We start from the raw sequence: 19,782 nt of genomic DNA, 5'->3' as shown, positions 1-19,782 counted from the left end.
AGAAGAATCTCAATTTACTTAAAGAGAATTGCTGTGGGTGGCTTACATATGATTTGTTGAATATTGGTTGTTTACAATTGATGCAATACACAGCCCAAATCGTATCAAACGTCTAAGCCCTATGTGATGTGAGCGCTTAAAGTTGGTGAGAGAACCACGCTAGTAAACTGTTGGACGTAGCGTTGACACACTGTCTTACACATTAAGCGATTAAGCCTTGCAGTAAAACCCTCACATCTTCCCATCCAAACTGCTTGATTGAAGGCTCTATGAAAGCATCAGAAAGATAATATTCCACTTCAACTGATTAAGGTGTGTGCATTCAGTTGAATTTTCAGACGACCCTTTGTAACTTCAGTTGAAACAGGTGCATTTGTGCTGGAAAGTGTAAGCTCTTTAAAGGATTTCTCCCTTGCGATGAGGATTATTCGTAATTGTTTCGTACATATTTGATTCTTCAATTGGATTTCGTAATAATTGACCGACATGGCTCTACTCTACCCGAGGTTGCAGCATGAATGAATTATTCTATTCCTAAACCATTTATTGCTTATTTGCATGCATTAATGTATCACAGCATAACTCTTCGTTCAGTAAAAACACAACGATAGGCGAGCAATCTGAAACAAGGAGCTAGCTTTCAGTGTCACGGGAGAGTAAACTCCCTCACCAAACACTGCCGGGCGTTCATGCCCCACTAGCGTATGTCAACATTTTCCTGCCCATGTTAAAATCTGCCCATTCAGTATACCTTTTTCGGGAAGCGAATGCCCTGCAATGCATGCGAAACCGGATATACCGGGACTTGTTAACGTTTGCTTTACTCTTCCTGAAGTGCGTCAACGGCATGTGGGTAGCTATTTTTGGCCGCATCCATCCATCCAGACCGAGCTTGAAACCGATGCTTCATTCATTAACCTTCCCGGTGTTGACTGTGCGCTGGAAGCTACATGAGATGATCAGCCCCGAAGCTCATGCCGTTCTCTCTTCGCTCATTTCAAAGCAGACAATAAGCCACAAAAGGAAATTTAATACTCATCAGGTTGGTGGCCTTTTTTGAAAACAGTATTAGCACGAGCGTGAGGATAATAGGTAGTTTGGCTTTATGAACAATGTTCTCTAGCCTTCTACGTAATATGTGCAGTGTATGGTTTCTTAATCCATGTAATCCCTTTATTATTGTTCACCATTTTCACGTTGAATATTTGGTTTCTCGTAATTCCGGGATTTATAGAAACCTGTTTTTACAAAAATGTGCAAATTGGGATAGGTTATTGCATGTAGAAATCATTTTCGAATATATTTTGCTGTAGCGTGTCCTACAAATTCAATAATTGAAACAGTTCAATTGATGCAAACCTTGGACCATTTAACATTATTCTACTTGGGCTTGCGAACTCCAAACCTGGTGCATTATTCGTTGCGTAAACATGTACAATTGACTGCTTTTACTCCATCATGAGTCATACCAGACGAGCTTGTGGCCAGTGAAACAAATCCACTCGGCAGTATTAGACACAAGTTGAATTTTATCCAGCTTCAATTTGTTATTTGCATTCCATTTCACAGCAGAAATCTCGATGCAGTCCTTTTGTACGGGTACACTAACAACAAAGTTTTGTACTGCAAATAGTTGAGGCCAGATAAGTATTTCAAGTAGCAGCTCGTTCTTAATGCGCCTTACTTGCTTTCGAGAGGTTAAGTTGAAACTTCCGTAGTGTTTCTTTCTTTTCAACCCACGCACACTGAAAGTATGTATGCCAATCACTGATACGGTAGCGGTCACCTATTGTTTGCTTGCTGGGCTGCAATCACGCCTGCAACTCAAACGGAAGGCCACCACCTTTATCGTCATCATCATCAGCTGTAATATATTACGCCCGTTTACCTTGCAATCGAAAGGGGTCTTCCAAATTCGTTACCACACCGTCACGTCACGATGTGCTTGTACACACAGCCAGAAACACAGCCGAAAGTGGTTAACCACAACAAGCTTCGCAAACAAACCGAACTACACCCCTTCCCAAGCACTCCTGGTTTCCTGTCATCGTGGTTGGTAAAGGTAACATATGGCGAGGCAAACTGTTTTCCGACTGCTAGCGTTGCCCAACAAACGATCAATGTCAACCGAAGCCCGACGGGGACCATGTTTTACTCAATCATTCCGACTGTTGCAAGCGAATAATAAGGTTTCGGTCGATGTTTCGCCATTTCGTTTCCTATTGGAGAGCATCGCAAAGGTGAAGGTTTCGTCTGGTAACATGTTGAACGGCGTTCGACGGTTGGCAGTCTTCGAGATTCAAGGTTGTAGATTCCTATGGATCAATTTGGCAAAGCAGAAGAAATCATGTTTTAGGAAATATTGCTGTAACAGTTTATTCATTATTCTTTTTCGATCTTAAGTTTTTCTTTGAAGGTCAATAAACAAGTCAAACAAAAATTACATTTCGCAAATTATGCAAATAAAAACTGATATTCAAAACATTTGGTTTCAGATGGAGACGCCTAGTTGTTCGTAGAGGTATGGAGACGCCTGGTATTTCGTTATGTTTCTACTAATACCTTATATTTATTTTTAATGTTGTAAAAGTTTCAATGAGTCATAATATGGATAATATACACTTTCAACAGTTAAAAAAAAATATAAAAAAAAAACATTCAACCATTTACACATTCTTCTTCAAAAGCTGTGTTAGCCGAAACTTCCGTTTTTTTTTCCTTTCTATCCCTTGCATGTCATGTTACTGGTCTGGGTTCTTACCGTACTTTACCTAAACGGCCATTACCAACAACCTCCGAACGACCCATCTCGTTGATCATGTACCGTTTATCTTGTATGCTTATTCCATCTATCACTTACCATCTTATCTAACTTTTACGGTTCCTGGCTTTCGCTCGTCCGCTTCACGTCGACCGTTCTTTCCTCTGCACTTCTTCCCCTCTCTTCCATTGTAGAGCTCCTCCGAATTTGCTCTCACAATCATGTTTAGTCTGAATTCTGGATCAATTCAAACTAACTTCGAACGTTTTCCAAAAAGGCCCATTCTCTCATTCTGGTGCCCATGTCGTCTCTTCCTCATGTTGGTTGCGATTTATTCGACCGATGTTTCGTATTTCACTAAAGAGCTATTGGCAAAGAGAGCAGATATTCCCCGTTTCCTGGTATTAATATTGACCGGGATCGAAAATCAAAACGTGAATCAAGTGTGTGCTGCTCAAAACCCGCTCAGCCTCGAAGCTCGACGGGTGTGCTCACACCAATTTAATAGAACCGGAAACTGAACCTCGGCACAGTGGCTGCCACACCAGTCAATTTATATGATTTAACATAAACAGACTGCTCGTCCGTGTCGGTTCCTCTCCTCTTCCACCACGTGTGCAACTGCCAATGATGCCTGACGGCTGATCGGAGGTTCCGAACCAGCGAGTTTTGCAAGTCACATCATCCGACGATGGCTCTATCTATTATCTTTATGCTCATGCACATAACGTTGCTGACGGCTACATGCATTAGCTTGATATCGTTGCTCATGCTGCTGTCTGAATCATTGCAGCTACTCCTTTCTCTTTCTATCCCCTGCAAATGTGATGTTTTATGGAGAGATTCTTGAATGGGAGCTATCTTGCTGTTTGTTTAATATGCTCTTAAGCTGTGCCTTCTGTTTCAAGCATTTTGAAAATAATCCTTACTTTGAACATCACCAAAAACCTCTCAAAACTTGCACCCAAATCTGATGTTCTATAAGATTTATTTGTCTGCAAAAGTTCAAATCGAAATGTCCTGAATAGCAATAACATCACTGCAATCGAACTCTAGGTGAATCGTTACCATCCTTCTTGTCGCTCAATCCGTAGCATGTTTTGCTGCCATTATCTCTATTTATCTCCCCCTTCCTCTCTCTTTCTCTCCTTCTCACCAGGTGATGGATGATCGCTGGGAGAGTGAAGTTATCGAGTACGGTGCAATCAATATCACCGGCTTCCGGATCGTCGATACGAGCAAAAAGTACGTCAAGGAGTTTCTTGATGGATGGAAGCGATTAGATCCGACCACATCGCAGGGCGCCGGCAAGGAACTGATCTCGGCCCAGGCCGCCCTCATGTACGATGCCGTGTTCGTGCTGGTGGAAGCGTTCTCCAAGATTATGCGCAAAAAGCCGGACCAGTTCCGGGCGTACACGATGCGCAATCGGGGCCAGCCGTTTAATCTGCCCGCCAACGGGACACGAACGCTCGACTGCAACACCTCCAAGGGTTGGGTCACCCCGTGGGAGCATGGTGATAAAATTTCACGCTATCTGCGCAAGGTAAGTACTGTACATGTATTTGTTTTCCTTCCAATCTGGTCGAAAGGACGTGCAGTGAGAGATGATTTCAGATCTTTTATTCATAAGCTATCGTATTTAATTTTCCACTTAACTTCTTATACATTTTTGGGAATTGTAAAACTATGTCTTATCTGTTTTAGTTTTTTAAATTCTATATTTTGGCTCAATATCTCACTCGCTGTACACCTCAGCCAAATCGAGCCAGGATTTATGAACCCGTGAGATACATTATTATGGCTGCCGGTCTTTATTTATGCCTTTTTGCTTGTACGCTGTGTTTTTTGCGTGGTCGTGTTTGGTTTCCTTTGCTGCCATAAAATCGCAGCCTCCGTGCCGGCTAATATCAGTTTGTTATTCCTCGCTCCATCTTCTAACTCTCTCCTACTCTATTTATCTTTCTCTCTCTTTTCTCTCTCTCTTTCTCTCTCTCTCTCTCTCTCTCTCTCTCTCTCTGTTTACTATTTATCGTTCTTGCAAATGGCTCAACTTTTACACCTTTCCGTCTATTGGTATCATCACCGCCACTACAACCACCACCACCACCACGAATGGATCGTTTGGCATTGGGCCATCAACGCACACAAAAAACATCCTCCGCCACAACAACATTGGGTGCCGCGTATCTTTGGACGCCTTTTACGACAACTACGCTACTTACCCCGATTCCCGACAGGTGGAAATATCGGGCCTTACCGGTGATATTAGGTTCAACGAGGACGGCAAACGCCAAAACTACACCCTGCACGTGGTCGAGATGACGGTCAACAGTGCGATGGTGAAGGTGGCCGAGTGGTCGGACGAGGGCGGACTGGCGCCGGTCGTTGCCAAGTACACCCGCCTCAAGACGGACATGCATTACGAGCGGAACAAGACCTACATCGTGACGACCATCATCGAGGAGCCGTACATCATGCTGCGGCAGCCGGAACCGGGCGAAACGCTCGAGACGAACGAGCGCTTCGAGGGCTACTGCAAGGATCTGGCCGAGCTGGTGGCGAAAAAACTCGGCATCAACTGTACGTACACTCTTCCACACTCCTGCACGCACGTACCTTACCACTGTGGGTCTTATGCTTTTCGGTGAAAAAGGGACCATGGGCTGACATAATTTCCAGCTTGTACAACCTGTACCCGCCCTGCCTTGCGGTGTGGGGCGAATGTAAACTTGGGCATCATGTTCCTCTATTGACTGGGCCATGTTTGCGAGACAATTTGGAAACACCCGCTTTAGGGATGGGCAAAGGTACCGGCTTGAGGTTGGACCTGTAAACATTATTCAAGCGAACAGCAAAACACTCCAAGACAAGCCCGGTTGTCTTGGTGGACTCTTCATTAGGCTTTTTGAAGAGCTGCAGTAATTAGTGTTCTTGACGATATTAAGGCTGTAACTTTTGACAGCACCAATATCTTTTTACATTCCAAGCGATATTGACGTCACTCGGTGAGGCTCAATTCAGTCCATTTTATTTTATGAAAATTTATGATATATTAGGCATTACTAAACATTGTACAATATAAATGGTTTCACTAAATTCTCTCGGGGATCTACCACAGTATAGTGTAATGATTATCCCAACAAATGCTCTCAAACCATACTGCAGTGATGGGTCAATATTTATCGTGCTCAGAAAGCTTGACATTACATATGAAACTAGTTGCCCCCACGATTGTTTAATCGGAACTTATTTAATGCCTGCTTTGATGCTAATTCAAACAAACAAAATCGATGGTTTCGCATTTCATGCTGCCAATGCCATGTTTGTGTAATCACTCAGTAATGGTTTCCACTAACTTCAAAGCGTGCTGAGCATGGTTATGTTTTCCCGAAGCTTACACAAACAACTAAAGCTTTCACCTGAAATACTCCCACTCAAATGTCATTAAATCTTGCTTATTATTGTCATTAAGGTTGATTTGGCAGATTCTGTTGAATGGTGAACCTTTCTCAAGAAATGCTTTTTGTCTATCACAACGTGATAGTTTCCCCCCGGGTTACCCTAGAACTGACCGCAATCGTACACTCCAAACCTAACCATAATCCTTCACTCTTGCGGAACAGAGCCGGCAAATGCGGATGCTTCCGTAATGAAAAACTTTATATTTGAAAACTTTCAAATTAGCCCCTCCAGACAGGCGAGAGCGCATACAATCCCAAGCTGAACGTTCCGAGAAGGTCGGATGCCCTTTTTGAAGTTTAATGCCCACTCTTACTCCTCCCGTTTTCGCCCCCATTTCTTTTGACGCTTTTTTTTGTCGCGGTCCAAACAGGGGACAAAACTCTTTTCACGCTTACCGATTTCCATCCACATTATATTTGACCCACAGAGAAAAAAAAACACAAACCATCCCGTTGAGAAGAACAAAACGGGAAGCGACATTGCTCAAATTGATTTTCTTGTTTTTGTTTCCCCTCCCACAACGACCAGACGAGCTGCGCATCGTGAAGGATGGTCAGTACGGTTCGGAAAACCCGGACGTGAAGGGCGGCTGGGACGGCATGGTCGGCGAGCTGGTGCGCAAGGAGGCCGACTTTGCCATCGCCCCGATGACCATCACGTCCGAGCGGGAGCGCGTCATCGACTTTACCAAACCGTTCATGTCGCTCGGCATCTCCATCATGATCAAGCGGCCGGTCAAACAGAAGCCGAGTGTGTTTAGCTTCCTCAATCCACTGTCCAAAGAGATCTGGGTAAGTAGTGGCAGAATAGGGGGGGGGGGAGATGGATGGGGAGAGGGCTACTAATGAGAGTCCCATCCGAAAACGCGTGTCCAACAAGGCAACAGCACTTTCGGGGCTGGTGTTGCGTTGTCCTTGATCAACCTGACGACGAAATGTCATCAAACACCACTCGGCCACCGTTCGATGGAGCCTCGTCCTAAGCATCATTTCACCCCAAAAACGCACACATCCCACGCTAATGCTGTCTTTGTGCTGCTGCTCTCGCGCTTCTCTTCCAGGTCTGCGTGCTGTTCAGCTACGTCGGTGTCAGCATCGTCCTGTACATAGTGTCACGCTTTTCACCCTTCGAATGGCGGCTAGTTAATTATAACGGTAATTAATTTCGCTGTTCCAGCGCCACGGACACCATGTTGCCTCACGGGATGATGCACAGTGCACTGCCGGATAAGGATCCCCAACATGCAGCGCCACACGGCACGATCCCATTTTGGCACTTTCCGGGCATTTTGGGGATGAGTTGTGAACGCACTTTCCGGTGGAAAACACACTGCACATCTCCCGTGCAAGAGCACACAAAAGTCGTAACTTATCTCATATGTTTTGCTTTCTCCCTTTGCTCCCTTGTACGACCCCACACTCACCCGCTGCTTTGTGACACACTTTATGGCTAATTCGGATCCACGTGCGTGTTGCTGCTACGCCATACGGGACGACCACCAACCAACGGAAATGTCAGGCGAGCAACCGGACGCAGTGCCGCAGGCGACGGTAAATGAGTTTAGCATTCTGAACTCGTTCTGGTTCGCCCTCGGCGCCTTCATGCAGCAGGGCTGCGACATCTCGCCCCGCTCCATCTCGGGCCGGATCGTCGGCTCGGTCTGGTGGTTCTTCACGCTCATCCTAATCTCCTCCTACACGGCCAACCTGGCCGCCTTCCTCACGGTCGAGCGCATGGTCACGCCAATCAACTCCCCGGAGGATCTGGCCTCCCAGACCGAGGTCCAGTACGGCACGCTGATACACGGCTCGACCTGGGACTTCTTCCGGGTAGGTGATATAGGGCCGTACCCCTGTCCCCCCTGGTACCGGCTTCCAGCAGCTCATTAATTTCAATACTCTCTTCTACTCCCGCTGTGTGTGTGTGTGGCTGCAGAAATCACAAATCTCCCTGTACAGCCGCATGTGGGAGTACATGAACTCCCGCAAGCACCTGTTCGTGAAGACGTACGACGAGGGCATCCGGCGGGTGCGCACCTCGAAGGGCAAGTACGCGCTGCTCATCGAGTCGCCGAAGAACGAGTACACCAACGAGCGGGAACCGTGCGACACGATGAAGGTCGGCCGCAACCTGGACGCGAAAGGGTTCGGCATTGCCACGCCCTTGGGTTCACCGCTAAGGTAAGCAAAACTCGTGCACGCGCCGCTGTCGTTCGGTGCTGCGCTGCGGTATGCCACAAGCGAGTGGCATCTTCCTTTTTTTTGCTGTGTAAACATGTACACTTGGTGGGGCTAATGGTGGGGTTACGCTTTGTGCGGTAGGGCAGTGAAAGGGAAGCGGCGAGTTTTGGGGAGAGCAAACGTCAACGGAGCAAGCTTGGAGAAGGATGTTTTACGGACCGGATGCGCCATCTCGTGGAAATGATTCGAAGCTTTGATCCTTATAGCGTTGAGAAAAGCTTAACGATTTAAAGCTCTTGTTCTTAGGGAGCTTGTCGAAAGCTTCTTTTAAGGAGGAAACATGCATTTATTTCTATGGAACGAATTTGAAGCTTTGGGCGAAGCGATTAGATTAGAGTAAACATGAAATATATGTTTAGCCACACTTTTCATAATTTTTGTTAAAAAAAACTACATTTCAGGTAGTTTAATTTATATACTACAGGTTTTATCAAGCCCTTTTTGAATGAAAACGTTGCCTTTCTTTGCATGCAGAATGTCAATCCACTTTGATCTGATGTTTCATTTCCATCATAATAATGTGAAATTTATTCAACATAATTTTCAAAACATCAACAGTCTGTTCCAATCGTTTTTTCACCGGGGGTTTGAAGCCGCATCGCACCATTAATTGTACAAAAAAATTAAAAATTGATTTAAATTACATTTTGATGCATCACCACAGCCAATTAATTGCTTTTAAACTATTCCAGGATTTTCAAATCATGCGCTGGCAAATTAAATATAAAAACATTCAATTTTTAACTGAAAATAACGCAATGAATTATGTGATTTTCGCTCCCTACGGCACATCAAAACCCCGGTGAAAAAACGATGATAAAAGACTGTTTAAGTGTTGAAAATCATACTGAAGAAATTTATAATTATTGTGTTGGAAATTAAATATCAGATTACACATGGAAGATGGCAATGTTGAGAAGACACATTACATTCAAAGATGGCTTGGAAAACCCTGATTAACAAGAAAAAAAGTCCTCTTACAGTAACGACCGTTAAATTAAACCGATGTTGTGAACAAAACTATCACAAACTATTCTCTTGCTACAATCATCATCATCAGCTACTTCCGAATCCAAATTGTTGCATGGTTTTTGCTCATAAATTCATCAAAAAATTACATTTGTTTTTCTTTCTAAAGCCCAAAACTAAAAATTACAGTTTAATTGCTTTCTCTCAACGTTTCCTCTCATCCCACTTTCTTGCTATGTACGACCAAGGATAAAAATTTCCTCCCTACAAATTGACCAATTTTCACATAAACAACAAACCCCTCTTTCTCACTCTTTTTACCTCCGATGTGCAACCCTTTCTTCCTCGAAAACTGTCACGAAATTGACGAATTGTCGCAATGAAACCGCTAATAAAAGAAATCCTTCACCGTCACCGCAAATGCAATCAGCACGCGAGCGGTGCCGGTGCAATTTCAGAAGAAAAAAAAACACCCCCTGTTTGGACAAGTGAAAATATTTACTCCACCGGGTGCATTTATTTCTGGGTGCTGCTGCTGCTACTGCTCTACTTTATTGACTGCGCTGCAGCTTAGTTGTTGTGCGCGACCCCGAAGGTCGACAAATTGTAAGCAACGGCATGCCGGTGCCGGCACGAAGCCTCAACATAAAGCTTTCTTGGCATGAATCCCACTTTTTGTTTCTCCAATGCGTCTTACAAACCTGTTTGGCAGCCGCTTCTTTCCCCCGTACTGCGCTGTCGTGAAATTTCCGTTTTGTTTTTTAAACAAGTAGGAATATTAACGCAAATTGGTCTCTAAACGCAAAACCCCTACCTAGGATGGGTAAAAGAAAGCAACAAGAAAAAACTATAACTGCAGGAAGGCATATGAAAAACTCTGTCACAAAAAGCGTAGCAATGGGAAAATGAAAATGCAAAATGATAAAAATTTGAAGCAATGGAGCAGGCAACCGAAGAACAAAAAAGCAGCGAGTCCGTTGGGAATAAACGAAACAAAAACCTCACCAACCAAGGACGTGTGTGTGTGTGTGTGTACGCGCAGTCTAGCGCAGTGTGCACCGAACTCAAACAAATCAACTGACCGTGTCCCATTAGTGCCGCACGAAGACCCCATTTTCCTCCATTGCGCTTTGTGCTGTGTGCTCGGGTGTGTGTTTTCTTTTTTTTTTGTCTTCTTCTCCTGTGCACCCGTAGAGAATAGGGCGTAGGACAAATAGTAAGCGCAAAAGCGTATGAGAGATGCGATGGGGACAAAGCCAGCGGCAGGGCACTGTGGCACTGCATACGGAGTCGACTAGGTCACCTCAACGACCCAGTCACGGCAGACGAAGATTGAGACTGTGTGACATTATTTTCACTACTGCATAATGAAGTAGCTAGGGCAAGTGTGCACTCAGTCGCAGCGTCATCCCGTTTCGCCAGCGCAAACGGGGAAGGGATGTGGCGCAGCACGCCGGTGGTTTGTTTGCAAAACCCGAGCACGAAATGTGTTTTGAAACAATTAGCAATCACGCTCGGTGCACGGTCGGTCCCATTGGGTGGGAATGTTTTTTCTTCCCATGCCCTTGGTTGAAAGGGTGCGCCTGTAAAAATAAGAAACGGATTCGTTGGTTTAGCATTTTTTCTTTAGCTTCAGCTCTCTTCCTTTCTACTCACAACCGTGATTTGTACTAGGTCGTAAAGGAAGAGGACACTTGCGAAATCATCTTCACCGTTCCGTTGGATCAACTGCCGCGCATCGGCGCGTGGCATGTTGCTCCTTCGATTGTGTACACGTCTGAAGTGTACTCTAGTGTCCGTGACAACACAGCACCACCAACGCTGGTGCTGTTGCCCCACTGTCGATGGATGCCGAAAGCCATGGCTGACATTCACACACTTGCCGCGCGCGCGTGGGACACGATGGCCGTGATGCAATTGCATACCACCTGATCCTGGACCTGGAAGTGTTTCGCTTTTCACTCCCAGCATCCCCCTTGGGCAGGTCTGGATGAGTGCTCCAGAGTGAAGAAGCATTCGCGCGCGTCAAACGGTATCAACACAAACACACAACCACCCCAACCCGTTGTAAAGTGTAGGTGAAAGGAAGCGCAGCACAAGAGCCACTACAGAAACGTGACCCACCAGTGCAAGAGGTGAACTGACAGGGAACGCTGCCCACCATATGCATGCACAGAGGCACAGACAGACAGATAGACAGACAGACGGACGGACGGACCAGCTCGAAAGCAAACATGACGGATAGTGCTTTCCATGGCCTCCGGGGTGTACTGTTGAAATGCTCACTGGCACGCTTTTGGTGACAAGTAGGCACGGGGTTGCATTGACAACGTGTCACTAGACGGGTTTAATTTGTTTGAGGAACAAGCATTTGCAGAACGGTGCGATTATTCGCCGCTCAATGGTCAGCTAATGAGTATATATTAGCTTGTTAGCTCTCTGTATCTAATCAGCGATGAGTAGATGAAAGCACTAAAATGATTGTTTATGCTATTACTGGTCGTTACTACTTGTCGGCAAAGTTTCTAAATATAAACAATAGAGTGTTTACTTGCAGTATCACTAACATTAGGACGTACAAATGATCGATACAAACAGATCATATTGATTTTAATTGGCTAGATAAGCGATAGGATATTAACGCATTGGTTACATCTCTTCTGAGTTACCTTTGGAAGCCGATATCTTTCTATCCCTTGTCTTCAAACACACAATTTGGCCTAGCTTTGCACAATTGTTACACTATCTTTGGGAATAAGAACATCACCATGATCAATCAAGAGATAATGAGATGTAAAATAAACTTATCAATTTTTAAACAGTTCTGGATGAAAGTATTCTCGGTATTTTGACAACATCCGGTATGACGACCAAACCCCAAACCATTCGATAATGTCCAAGGTCTCTTCTGGGAGTATCATATTCCAAGTCAACGGAACTTTTCTAAACGAATCAAAGTGTTTCCATTTCATAGTTTGACTTTATTCCGCAAATTCCCAAGCTATATCATCTCATCAACATCTCTCCTTCTGTTTCACCTCTCATCTCAACAGAGATCCAATCAACCTAGCCGTGCTGTCGCTCAAAGAGAACGGCGAGCTAACGAAGCTGGTCAACAAATGGTGGTTCGACCGGACGGAGTGTAAACACTACGACAAGCAGGACGCGTCCCGCAACGAGCTATCGCTCAGCAATGTGGCCGGCATCTTCTACATCCTGATCGGGGGCCTGCTGGTGGCGCTGGCCGTCGCCCTCGTCGAGTTTTGCATGAAAAGCTCGAACCGGTCGAGCAATCGCATCCCGCTGTCCGACACGATGACGTCCAACTCGAACTCCAAAAACCGGCTCACCATGCCCCCGACGGCCCGGGAGTACGACAATGGACGCATCGGGGTAAGTAAGGCGCATCCCCTCCACCACCCGTATCACCACACCCGGACAGCACCCGGACCGTACTAAATTGCAGTACCCGTTCTAGTACTACACGCCGGCCACGCACACCGACCCGGACCCGATCCATGCCAACTCGCACACGCAGGTTTGATGTAAGGAGCCGCCGGAGCTGCGCCTATGACGTCCACCGTACGCGCCCACCATCCGGCAGATCGTGGCCAACAGCCGGCACGATGCGTCCACGCTGCTGAAGCGCGAAAACGTCCCCGGCGGTGTGCCTCCGGTGGTGCACGACAACTCCTGCCTATAAGCAGGACTGCAGTTCCGGGCAGGAGTTTGCACAACCGATTCCTTCTTAGCCGTTTCGGGCGCTCTGACTGTGGCACCTGTAGCATGGACATGCCAGAGTGCGAGTGCCCGGGGCGGGTAAGCACAATATCTCTAGTGTGGGGGAAGCGGGATATTATCCCTCCTCGTGGAAAGCTCAAATATCATTGCAGGAGCTTATGCAAAACTAAATCACGCCACACAGTGTCAGTAAAAGCAGATGAGTGAGAGAGAGAGAGCTGTTGGCGTGGTGTGTGTACATAGATTAGGAATGATAAATACATGAATATCTCCCTTTGTTAGCGTCCTATTCGGTTCCGGCTCCATTCCAAACTCCTCACAAGACTACCCTCTCCCCACATGATACGATGTTAAGTTTTTTCGTTACCGAGATAATCAAATTAATAGAGATAAGAGAGACAACACGGACGTATGGGACATTATGTGTAAGTGTGAACAGTGCGAGTCCAACCAGACGCGTCAGATAGGGCAAGAGGAATTTGAAATGGTCCCCCCCCCCCCATTCCGTCTGCTCTGTAGTTAAATCGTAAATCATAATTAAGAATACAAACTAAACGGACTGTGCGGAGGTGAGGTGTAGGTAATAATGTAATAAGTATTTGCTGCAAACGCGTAAACAGATCGAAATGGGCGCTGGTAGGACAAGGTACCTAGAACTGAGCCGCATTGAAGGGATGGTAGACTGCAGCACCAGTAACGTAGGTACACTCAATCGGCTAGAAAACAGTGTCAATAGTTAAACAAACACACAACAAGATCAACTACAACCAGAACAGGCAAAAAAAAAACAATTATGTAAACAGTCTTAGTTCGTTTCAAGCTATCTTGGTACAATACATGCAGCTCAAATCAAATCATCACTTAAACTAATGCAAAGAAATTGATTGAGGAAAACGAGAAAAACTGAAATCAAAAAGCGCACTACACGAAAATAAAAAAAGGGAGAAAAGACACCCAAGGCTACGTCAAAACCGACTGTTTGTGTGCATGTGCAATACAAACTACCGTTCTCTTACTAAACTCTCCGTAACTATTCTATTCTAAATAAAACCGTGAAGACTAACCACCACTGACAGTGGGAAATAGTTAAAAAAAACACACACAAACACATCCCATCGAAATGGGGATTGAACAGCATATGACAAAGTACTAGGAGATGGTATGGTTTTTGGTTCTGTTTTTGGGGTACATTTATTCAACAAAACGATAGGCTAATCCCATCCGGAGCACGTCCGGCAACTCGCTGAATGAGCTGAAGTGAGAGTGAGATCAAATTGAAAACTTTTGAACATTTAAGCGTGCAAGTTAGCAGAAACAACAATTGGACAAATTTAAACTGGAAAAGAAGAGGAGAAGAATAGCGTGTAAAGAATGCTACAATCTCCTGTTTCCTTAAGCCGCCCCAAAAAAACACAAAACACAAACTCATTAACACACACACACGAACATGCAGAGAGTGATCAAAAATCTGTATAGAAATAAGGCAAGGCTAAGAAAATATTGACTAAACGTAAGCTATTAAAGGAAGCGAGGGAGAGAAACAGAGAGAGAGAGAGAAAGAAGAATAAATTAACGAAATAAATAAACCACATCAAGCCATGTAACTAGTAACTTATCCTAAACAGAAACAAACCACACTGACAAACACGCGGCAAACCCGAAGAATCCAAAACACACAAATGAAGTAAATGGAAAGGAAAAAGGTACTGTTTAGTGGAAAATAACTTCAATGTTAGTGAGTGGATGCAGTTTGGCGTGTCAAAACTGCAAGGATCGACTGTAACACTAAACACACAAAACGTACACTTTCACACACCACACACAGTACTACATACCCAGAAGAGAAAACCAACAGTTAAAAGAAAGAGAAAGAAAGAGAGAAAGGGAAAACTAGCAAAGCAAAAGGAAGAATCAAAACAAAACAAACAAAAACCAAACTGTTCAATAACTATGCTAGTCGGTAAGCTGATTGATTCGTTGTATACAGGAAAGGTGATTAATTTATTGCCAATTTTTTTATTCTTTTCGAGGAAATCAAAAGTGCCATAAAGGCACACGGATGAAAAACAAACCAATTGTGTTAAGTGTACGCTTATCATTTTGCCAACTTTATGTGACTGTTGCGTTAGTTAACAGGAAGAAATGGGAAGAATGGTTTGAAAACAAAGAACAAATATTAGACAGAAAACAGAACCCTGAACAGTCCCCACCAGGTGTTGATTGTGATGTGTGGGGGAAAAGCGAGAAGGTGGAAACGGCAATGGGTGACGAAATCATGCCAAGAAAATTACGAAAATTTGTTGAGATCGTTTGAAAATAAAATCGAATTCCATAAGAAAACTTTATCATCTGTTTCGGTTTACATTTGTATTGTAACTTTTCCGCTTTTGGTTTTACGGAGCCAGCTTCTTGCTGTTAGGCAGAATAGGCTGTTAGACGAATGAAATGAATTATTCAACGTGCAAAGCATTTCATTTAATACAGCCGAGAGTTTGTACTTTTACGCGCTTGCAGTAAATGGAAATGCACATAAAACAAAAACCCGCAACCACTCGCATATCATTCGATCGGTAGGAATCTTCGTCCACTGCTCCGTTTTGTCATAAAAAAGAGCCTACCGCTAACGACTTGAGTGTGACATTTCGAACCCCCTTTTCGATACGGCCAACGCGTGAGAGTCGCTTCCTTTTAATCCTCTTACTATAATTGACCATCAATGTATGACGTTGGGTGTTCTTTTCTTTCATCCGCTTTAAGCACCCTTAAAAAGCACTGTTTTATGTTGTTTTCCTCCGAGGGAAGTTCCGTTTTAGCTTTCGAGCCGATATGCTACCTCATTGTGAACGCTTTTGACCAGGCAAAGAAGTACGTTTACTTGAAGGAGAAAACTGAGACCAACGAAAGATGTTTAATAGTTATTCATGTACTATGAAACGTCTACTTCAGCAAAACCATTTTCTACCGATAGAAATTCCATGCATAAACTTTCCACTTTCATTTAAATACAAATAGCTCCGGGGAAGGTTGATTCAAATCACGTGCACCTTTTCTCTTGCACTTATCTAGGAAGGCATTCATATTATGCATTCTGACCCCATTTTCTACTATTTTGTATCCAATAGTGAACTTTCTTTTCAGTATAGTTGCTGGCTGTAGATGGTGGAATAATGATATGCAGCTTGCATGGCAGCAAGCGTGTAGCTCCTTCACAACATCAAACAACTATTTATTTTTGAGAGGTTTTTTGATTCTTGAATTTCACATTACAGTCGCCGTAATGTTGGCTCTTAAGCATCAATGTTTGACAGTGCGCAACAATTTGCGCCTCTTGAGAATTAATTTTTTATTCTTACTAAATTTTTTACTCTTCTTAGAACGATGACAAATTTATGAGCTGATTTATGTCCAATGTGTAATTAGATTGTTTTTGTTTACCCTGGGAAAAAAAACATGTCAACTTTTTGCACTCCATTTAAACTTCCAAAATTGGCAACACAATTGTTATTTATTAAATTCTATCAATGAAATCATGAACTACTTAACATAAGTTCAATAATTTTGGAACACACAGTCTCAGACATAAGGTTTTATCTAAGAGACAAAAATTAATGCGAACTGTCATGAATTAATGCCTTAGGGACAAAATAAGGTGAGTTAGAACAAAAATGTTGCGGCAACGACTGTGCTGTAGTTATTCTTTAAGGATTTTTAGTACATAAAAACTTCTTCTTCTTCTTCTTCTTGGCCTGCTCATGTACGAGCACGTCTAGTAGACATGGCAAGGTAGCCAATTCGTTTCCAGGAAACTCGGTATCGTATCCTTCCGGCTTTGATGACCGTCAGGATATCAGCACCGCCAAACAGCTCAGCTAGCTCGTGGTTCATACTCCTTCTCCACACGCCCTGCTCGCACACACCGCCAAAGATAGTCCTGAGTGCATTGGCGTCCTCCGTCAGCATAGTCCAAGACTCGTACCCGTAGAGGACTACCGGACGAATCAGTGTGCGATATACGGCGCATTTCGTGTGTTGCTGGAGTCTTCTGGAACGCAGGAGTTTGTGGAGCCCGTAGTAGGCACGACTTCCCTGAACAATGCGCCTTCGGATTTCGCTGCTTACGTTGTTGTCCGAAGTTACGATCGTACCAAGGTAGCAGAACTCCTCTACCACCTCGAGATCGTCACCGTCAACTGATACTCTGCTTCCGAGTCGGGCTTTATCACGTACAGAGCCCCCGGCAAGCAGGTACTTTCACTCATGTAGGCACATAAAACTAAAGAATTGATTTGCAATATATTGTTGAAACTCGTTTTGGGGTTTGTTATCATTTTTGTATCAGATCTTATTCTATTGGGCTCGTTATGATTGTTTAATATTGAATAATTTAAATACTTAGCTATAACAAAAACACACCGAAATCATTATATTTTATTCATAAACAATAAATACGCACCCCGTGTCTGTAGCTCATATCTATGCAATCCCCATAACGCCCTACCAAAACACGCCCTTCTGGACGGGCAGCACCAAACCGCATCGTACGTCAGAGTTTATCGCAACGCTTCGAATTAATGATGCACTAAATAATTATGATAAACAGCAATCATTATCACCACCAGCCGATCGTCATACCTAATCCGTATCCCTACCAGCAGCGGTCACTCAGCCAGGAAGGCAATTGGGGAAGAGGCAAGCACCAGCGTTTAATATCACCGGATAAAATATACATCCCGAAGCATCGGGCACTCTTCTCGGAAACACGGTTAGCGCCATGAATAAAAATCATTCCATCAATTATAGAACAAAACACACTTCCTTTCCCCACGTGCTCCACTGCTTGCTGGAAAGAGATGGGGAAGCAGATACAAGCAGAAAGGAACGGAAATGAGAGAAGAAGAAAAAACCCCTCTCAAAACCCGCAGCCCCATTACGAAAAGGGGAAACATTCAATAAACAGTCTCGTTACCGTAGACCACCATCACCACCACCAGCCCATCCAGGCAAGTGCAATAGGCTTAGAACCAATGAAATGGAAAAAAAGGGTTTTCGTGCTGGAAGGAAAGGGAATGGTATGTTTCATCGCGGTCGCCTCCCGGTCAAGCGTCTAACCTCACGGGGCGAGAGGCGCCCAGCGAGCGGGAGAGCGGGTTTCGGATCCCTTGTCAAAGCTTATCTTTCACTTTCACCGCGCCAGACCGACCGACGAACGGAACCGACCCACTGGCGCATCGAAGGAACGTTTTAGCCCTCCTTCTACTCCCTCCTCCGGCCACAATATTTGATGAAGCAATTCAAAAAACGGAAGAAACTAGACAGCAACCACCTATAAACACGACCTTTCTTTTCAACCCCGGCTTTCCCTTTAAGATACCGTCACAAGAGGGGGGTCTTCTTTTTTTGGCGGTTCGCAGCTTTTCTGCAGCTTTTCCGGCATGGTGGCTGTTTTTTTTTTTTTGTTGCTCCTTCATTCTTACTTTCAGAGTGTCCCCCTATCGTCATTCACGTCATGTTTTCCTTTGTCATCAGTGACGCGTTTGGATTACGAAACGGTGGGCCATTGCGGTGGACCAACAAACAACAACAGCAACAAGGAAAACAGCAACCAACCATCATCAAAAAGCATCCCAGCATCTCTTAGGGGTCTTGTCCGCAGATCTTTCCTCTCACTGCATCTTTCCTCCACCTTGACACCGGTGTGCACCATAAAAGCCATACAGCGACACACACACACTCATGGTCGTAGCTTGCAGATGGGGAGAAAAAAGGCAAGCAGAAGGGCCACAGCGATAGTTTGAAATTGGAAAATAAATAACTGAAAAGGAAACATAAAGATTATATCTTATCATGGACGGAAGAAACGTGACGTGAAACGCAATTGTCGCGCTACGGGAAAAGGTACAACCGGACCGGTGTTTCGCAAGCGTTTTCGGAGTCACACAGACACAAACACTGTTTTGGCGAAACAAATGCCCGCACGACGGTACCATCCTAACCGACAACGACGACGAGGATGTGCCTTTTGCTTGAGGCACCACACTCCACGTGCCGAAACATGTCGGATGTCAGCACAATCAGCGCATTCGCCCTTTTTTTCCTTTACAAAGCGCTCGCGAGGGCAGCAGGATACCTGGACCTCGCACTGCGCAAAGTGGAAACGGAAGCTGAACTTCCACACAGCTTGCTGTAAGTAGAATGAGATCTTACAGTCTAGTCCCGCGGTAGTGCCACCTCGTTTCACTTCCGGCCAAGCAAATGGGCCGCACTGGCACTGCCGAAAACCGCGTGTCGCGATAGTATCAAAGACTGGTGTCACCATTGCATCATTTACGATCTGGGTGGTAGCTGCGAGATGAAGATGGAGGCGTTCAGGTGTTGGCCAAATAAAATTAAACACCCCTCGCATGTAAGCCTCCAGTGGCGTAGAACGAAGAATTAGTGAACTGTGGCGAACATCGTTTCTGTTCGCCAGGTGAAGAATGAAGTGAAGTTGTAAAACGCGCGAGTGACGCGTGTACGTTTGGCCCTCGAAGCAAATGGTACGTTTTATGGCTACAACTAACATTAAGCTTATCATCAGTCCACTTGTCACTGGTAGCGAGCGGTTTC

General features: G+C 44.7%; 1 protein-coding gene across 7 annotated transcripts in view; it reads left to right on the top strand.

Moving 5' to 3' along the window:
- Positions 1 to 15,521, top strand: part of LOC120896470 (glutamate receptor 1-like) — a 57,221-nt gene extending 41,700 nt beyond the window's left edge. For 6 of the 7 annotated variants that reach the window (XM_040300610.1, XM_040300611.1, XM_040300609.1 and 3 more), the window contains exons 6-13: positions 3,921 to 4,307; positions 5,002 to 5,344; positions 6,755 to 7,017; positions 7,287 to 7,380; positions 7,745 to 8,055; positions 8,162 to 8,406; positions 12,489 to 12,828; positions 12,914 to 15,521. In XM_040300610.1, coding sequence (XP_040156544.1) covers positions 3,921 to 4,307; positions 5,002 to 5,344; positions 6,755 to 7,017; positions 7,287 to 7,380; positions 7,745 to 8,055; positions 8,162 to 8,406; positions 12,489 to 12,828; positions 12,914 to 12,979 — 2,049 coding nt within the window. In that variant the 3' untranslated portion in view covers positions 12,980 to 15,521. Of the gene's footprint in view, positions 1 to 3,920; positions 4,308 to 5,001; positions 5,345 to 6,754; positions 7,018 to 7,286; positions 7,381 to 7,744; positions 8,056 to 8,161; positions 8,407 to 12,488; positions 12,829 to 12,901 lie in introns of all 7 variants that reach the window. The other variant, XM_040300612.1, reaches the window with a different exon arrangement.
- Positions 15,522 to 19,782: the final 4,261 nt, after the last annotated feature.

This window comes from Anopheles arabiensis, chromosome 2 (assembly GCF_016920715.1).
Source record: "Anopheles arabiensis isolate DONGOLA chromosome 2, AaraD3, whole genome shotgun sequence".
Taxonomy (NCBI): domain Eukaryota; kingdom Metazoa; phylum Arthropoda; class Insecta; order Diptera; family Culicidae; genus Anopheles; species Anopheles arabiensis.
Note: the sequence above shows the minus strand (reverse complement) of the source record. Positions and strands in the feature narration are given on the sequence as shown.